The 6,566-nt window shown below is 33.1% G+C and overlaps 1 protein-coding gene across 1 annotated transcript; it reads right to left on the bottom strand.

Moving 5' to 3' along the window:
* Positions 1-5,642: 5,642 nt before the first annotated feature.
* LOC132035380 (protein HEAT INTOLERANT 4-like) lies at positions 5,643-6,558 on the bottom strand (the record flags this gene model as incomplete). The annotated part of the gene is made up of 1 exon (XM_059425636.1): positions 5,643-6,558. A coding segment is annotated over one exon (768 nt), but the record flags the coding sequence as incomplete, so codon positions are not given.
* Between the last annotated feature and the right edge of the window lie 8 nt (positions 6,559-6,566).

The following is a 6,566-nucleotide window of genomic DNA, read 5'->3' as shown; positions in this document are numbered from 1 at the left end:
TACAAAATAAACGGACAAATTGCACCAAATCGATAATCAGAATCAAACCGAGAAAAAAACCCGATTAGTGGTTTAGTTTGACTTGATTTGATGTTGGAAAAAAAACCCGATCATAATTGATTTGGTTTGGTTTTAACTAAAAAAAGTCAAACCGAACCAAACCAACCCGACATTACATGTATATAAATTTTTAAAACATTTTGTACATAAAAGATTTACTTATAATGTAATTTATTAATATTTCTTAAGTTTTTCATGATTTTTGTCTTTTAACATATTATTTCAAGTTTAGACTTAAAATTTTGAATGTTCCAATAAGATTTATAGCTCATAGATGTTAGTAACTCAAACAAAGTCAAAACCAAATCAATATTAATGCTAACAAAAGTAATTCAAGCCTAACACTAGGAATGATAATAATGTTGGATATCTATTACTATTTAGTTTTGCATTGTTAATTCAAACAATGAAAATACAAAACTTAATATTTTCTTTTATCCTGTAATTAATATTTATTAGCCGTACTTATTTTAGCATAATTTAGTATTTTTAGGTGATGGTCATTTTCATTATGCCTTATTGATTAGCTAAATTTATTCTATTTCATTATCTTTTTTGTTGAATATTTTATTACAATGTCATCACTCATTTCACATTTTTGTTCTTTTCTTAAGAAACACTTTAATTATATAGTTGTATCTTACTAGGACTAAAGAAATATTTGAAGTAAAAGTTATATTTTGTATGAAATTTTTTGGACAAAAAAAAAAAAACCCGAGGTCGGAAAACCGGACTTTTATTGGTTTGATTTGATTTATCGATTTAAAAACCCGAAACAATTGATTTGGTTTTGTATTTGAAAAATCCGAACTAACCCGGACCATGTACACCCCTAGATTTTCAACACTTCAATTTCAATTATTGGGCTAAGATTTTGTGATCTGACGAAGACACTAATTATGCATATAAGCTTTAGATATAGGGAATTTTACATAAATGACTACACTTTGGGGGTTTAAATTTTGCCATAGCTTGTTTCAATATTTACATTTCGTAGCTACGGCTACTCCCTACCAGTATTCGAAAAATGGCTCGCCGTATTCATAAAACGGCCTAGCAAGTATTCATGAATACGCCGAATAAAAAAATTTCAAAATTCTTTTCATCGTATAAGTCATATGTATTCAACTCAATCGTATTCATGTCAAATGTTTTCATCTATAGCTACTTTTACATTGTATTTAAACCGATTGTATACAAAAAAAAAATCCTTCAAAATACACCCAAAAATACGAAATTTTGCACTAAAAAATTTAATGAATACACTAAAAACTGAATACAAAGAATTAAATTTCACTATATTCATTTGTATACACTTCAAAATTCACGTATTCAACAACAACTAACGAATACTCAACAACAATCGACGAATACACTCAAAAAACCGAATACAAAAAATAAAATTCAACAGACGGAGAAGATGATGACGGAAGAAAGAAGCGGGGAAGGAGGTACTGATGGTGGTGATGTGTATCCGGAGGGAAAAACGAGGTGGTGTGTCTTAATTCCCTCTTTTTAATTGATACATAATGGCTCATTTTGCTCTTCTCCATGTTCGTAAGCTTCCCCAACTTCTCTTTTTCCTCCATCCTTATTTCTTGAGATCGATGTTCCGTAAGCTTCCCCAACTGCTTTTTCCTCCATCCTTATTTCTTGAGATCGATAAGAAGGGGAAGGAGCGGGGATGGTGGTGACGCGGCCATGGTGGTGGAGGTAAGGAGAGAGAAAATGGAAGAGAGAGCAGAAGGGACGTTAGAGAGAGAGAGAGAGACAGACAGAGAGAGAGTTGTAGACGTTAGAGAGAGGAGGAAGAGGAAAGAGTTCTATTTTTACCTTAATAGCTAATAAGTGTCATTAACATACAACTTTTAGCTATGGGATGTAATTATTTTAAACTATAGCTACTATATATAAATATGTAATAGAGTTAGTTATGCTATGTAGAATTCCCTTAGATATATATGATAAAGTTTGGATTGGAAATGCCTCTTAGGAGCGTGTCAACACCAGAATTAGCCCAGTGATGTAAATGACCTTAGCCTCCTCGACATTTTCCATTCTTTGGGCTTTTAAATGGCAATTTGCACGACTGACCTTATTCGGAGGTGGTCTTTAATTTTTGTCCTTCATCTAAGATATTTTGAGGTTCTAACTTTTATAGAATTCTAACAGAGTGAAAAAAAAAAAAAAAACTGCCTTGCAAACTTTCGCAAGACAAACTTTTGTCTTAAGGCAGAATTTGCCTCCTTACAAGGCATAACTACCCCGCCAAGGCAAACTCGCCATAAGGCGGACTTTCGAGCGTGAAGCCTTGTCTTACGAAATTTTTTTTTTTTTACTGAGCGGGGTTTGAACCCAGAACTTCAGGGGTATTTTCAGTCACTTTTTTAAGCGAAGGGCAAAAATTCTAGACCAGCAATTTGAGGGGAAAAAATTAAATACCAGCACCTTTGAAGGCCAATTCGTGCAAAAAAAAAATGCTTTTAGTGTAGATTCTAGTTCATTCCTTTGATCCCTTATTTCGGGGTAAAATTTATAAACAACTACTTTGAAAAATAGTTATTGTCATGCAATTTAAAATTCCACATGTTATGTCATAAAGTTTCACCTATGAAATTTTAAGGCCAAATACATATCCAACCCCCTAAACTTGACACAAATTTCCACTTAAGCACCTCAACATAGGCTTGTTCCTATTAGCCCCTTGAATTCAACCCAAATTGTTTCAATTAAACACCTAAATGATAATAATCTTTAAAAACATAAGAAGCGTGCACCTGCCATGACATGGCGAAGAAAATCGATCAATATAAGACACGTGTAATAATCTTTTCTTTTTTAAAGAACTTCTCATCTACAACTCTTTCTTGCCGCCGGAACCTTGCCGTCGCCAGCTTGTTACTGCCCCATCCTTTGGTCTCATTCTCTTCCAATTCTATTGCATTGTGCATCTTGCTCTTCAATTTTACAATCACCATTAGACCATCACAAAAAGCATAGCTATAAAACTCCACTAAGAGTACTTGCCATCAAAAAACTAGTCGGAAGAGAATTAATTAACCTATTGAAAACTAGTCGACTTAGCACCTTGCCGAACATCCCTGCCATCTCTTGCATCTCTACTTTTGGGCTAAAAAGAAGATGAAGATGAAGGGTAGATATAATGGCAGAGGTGGTGGCTTGAAAGAGAAGGATAGATACAGTGGTTGAGGTGGTGGCATGGAGAGAGTAGGGTGGATATATGGTGGTGCAGGGGGATAGACTAAGGAAAGGAGAAAGAGAAAAGATTTTTTTTTTTCAAAAAAGGGCTTTCATGCGGTCTATCAAAATGTAATTTATGTGCCATGTCAGCCAGTTGTGTTTAATCGATACAATTTGGGTTGAGTTCAAGGGGTTAATAGAAACAAGTTTATGTTGAGGTGTCTAAGTGAAAATTTGTGTCAAGTTTAGGGGACTGTGTATGTATTTGGCCAAATTTTAAACTTCGTGATAGTAGCTATTTTCTAAAATTAAGGTCGAAAAGTGACTAGTAAACAATATTTAGACCAAACTTTCATTGGTCCAAAGCAAAAAAAAACATGCATTCCTCAATAGATACTTTTGCGGTTCAATCAACATATTTGACTATATATGATCGTATATATAAGAATTATTTTCCTGAACTCTCCCTATAGATTAAGAAAGAGCCTAAAAAGTGGAATAGCCCAGCATGTAGCCGTGTAGCGTGGTTAAATGGTTCAGTTTTCTGTGATCGAAAATGAAAATCTTCCTGTTTTCCCTTAGTTTCCCTGTTTTTCGAAAGAGTAAAGTACAATTTACCCTAAAAGCAAACATATTACTATATATAGGAGGTTGATCTTTCTGAATAATGTATAACACGAAAAACATTTTAATACAAGAGAGGATCATTAAATAACAGATCCTACTCTCTAAGAAGATCCATTAAAAAGAAGGATTGTTTACAGGATTTCACATTAACATGAAAGAGAGGGATAATATTCTACGTCCAACTAATTGAATGTTTCAGAATCATACGACACTCCTTTTCTGATACGTGAACAGGGGTGGATTTACGTGGGTTGGCAGTGTATATATATGGTGATTTTATGTGTTTATGTACATATTATTTTTGAAACACTAAACGAAAGGTTAAAAAAAAATTATAGTGTATATATGGGACAACGTTCTTTTTAATAGTTTTTTTTTATGTGTTTATGAAGACATAAACACAAGTCTTTTGCTTTTTATTATGAAGTCAATCTTGTGAATAACAATGTCATAAAATAGAATGTAAAAAGCAAAAAACCAAATTAATAAACAAGGAAACAAACAGGTATGGTACATTGGTAGCAGGGGCGGATCCACCCTTTACAATGGGGGTGGCATGGCACCCCCTCAATTAATCATTTTTTTATATACTTATGTTATAATTTGCTTAAATTAGGTTAAATATTTGATCTCGCACTCCCGGGCCGTAAATTAGACAAAGGTGCGCGATGATAGACACAAGTTTGAATCTATCTTGAAAACTCCGTTTTCCTTTTTGTCTTCCTTTTAATGCAGAGTAATTCACTTTTCGGCCCTCCTATTTTCTATTTATCTTTTTATTATTTATATTGATTTTCCCTCTTTGCTATTATTTTATCTCAGTGATCCGAGAACACACAAATAACAACATTCTCTTAATCTCAAATATTTAAATCGAAAAACTTGGGTATTGTGGGAATTTTGGATTGAGATCAAAATTCAATTTTTTTATTTAGTTATAATTTGTTTTGTTTATTACTCCCTCCGTCCATATTTACTTGTCTATATTTGACCTGAGACACTCTTAATAAGCAATAAATAAAATGAGAAATGAATTGGAGTACTTAATAATAAGGGTAAAATAGGTATAAAATAGTAAATTATGTCTTGGTTTTCCAAACTATATTTTAAAAATGGACATATATAGAATGGACAAATAAAAATGGATGGAGGGAGTGTATTATAAAAATTTAATTCTATAATTGTAAAATTCAATTTAAATAACAATGTCATAAAATTTATGATTTATTTTTGAGAACTTTGTAGTTTATCTAATTCTACAGACATTGAAGAGTTTTTCTATTATTTTTCTTAAACCAAATTCATTTTTTAATATACATAAGAGATGCAATTCCCTTGGTGAAAATGTTGATTTTACTTCTGTTGTTAATGGGTGTTAATGAATATGATTCCTTGTTTAAGATGTTAATTATGCTCGTTTCTTGATTTTTGAGATGTAATTTTCATATTTGCAAAAATAAGGAATGGTACAAATATGTTCCTAACAAGATGTATAGAAAATTATGGCACCCGCCACCTTCAAATCTTAGATCCGATTGGTAGAACAAGGAGTGCAAATTAAATAAGGAAGCAAATGACTAAAGAAACCATTTCCAACAAGAAAAACAATTCTACTTCCTTTAATAGCACAATTGTTACCTTAATATGATTCTTTTTTTTCTCAAAAAAAAAAAGAAAAAAAAGAACCAATCTTTACTTGCAGAATTGTTGCAGCTCATATTGTTTGTAGGGGCCGATGAACATGATAATAACAATAGAAAGGATTACGCTCTTATGCAAAATAAAATAAACAAAAACACTGTTAATGATGACAAGAATTCGTTGACAAATTTTTTCACTATACTTTAGCTCTATAGGATTGAATAAAAAATTACGTTTGCCTCTATGAATCTTTCTACATCCTCAGAAAACTTTGTGAGCCTTTCCATAGTATCTGTTTATGAACGGAGACTTGACCTGAGATACATCAGGAGCATCAGGTGAGGTCACAGGATAAAATTTATAAAACTTCATACTCTGAAATGAAGCTTTCGCTTCTTCACTCATCTCCTGTATAGCTTTTTCCCTGGCTTCTTTTTCCTCTCGATTGTTCCTCTTTCCTTCACGTACCTTCTCCTTTACAAATTCCACAAATTCATCTCTTTTATCTGGGGACAACTCCCCTGACTCGATAAATTCATCCGCTATTTCCTTTGGATTATCAAATTCCCAATCAAACTCGCAAAACAAAGGCGGTTCTATTGGGAATAGGATATGCATAGTGGTGCTCAGTTCAAGTTTGCGGAATGGCTGATAGAAATACGGTAAGCAATATTCAAACTTCTTAACTCGCTCCAATTTCAACTGTTTTAGACCTGCCATTCTTTGAGTACACCTCAGAATAAAAATTCGGGATTTGAGTTTTTCAACTCGTGATCCCCGATTTTCTAGAGGAATATACGGAACCCAATCCATCTTCATCTTTTTCATTGGCAGTATCTCTTCGGCTTCCCTTTGTACGGAGTTTATTCCGATTTTATCAGAAGGTGGAAAAGGAGATACAACTGCAACCACGACAGGTACATACGTGACTTTTGATTCGCCCTGGAAATTAACCAATTGTGGTTCCGTACAACCGAAAAGGTACACTTTCTTTCCATGCAATTCTCCGTTTTCTTCGAATGCATCTTCGAGATTCG

This window comes from Lycium ferocissimum, chromosome 10 (assembly GCF_029784015.1).
Source record: "Lycium ferocissimum isolate CSIRO_LF1 chromosome 10, AGI_CSIRO_Lferr_CH_V1, whole genome shotgun sequence".
In the NCBI taxonomy this organism is placed as follows: domain Eukaryota; kingdom Viridiplantae; phylum Streptophyta; class Magnoliopsida; order Solanales; family Solanaceae; genus Lycium; species Lycium ferocissimum.
This window is presented reverse-complemented; position numbering and strand designations above follow the sequence as displayed.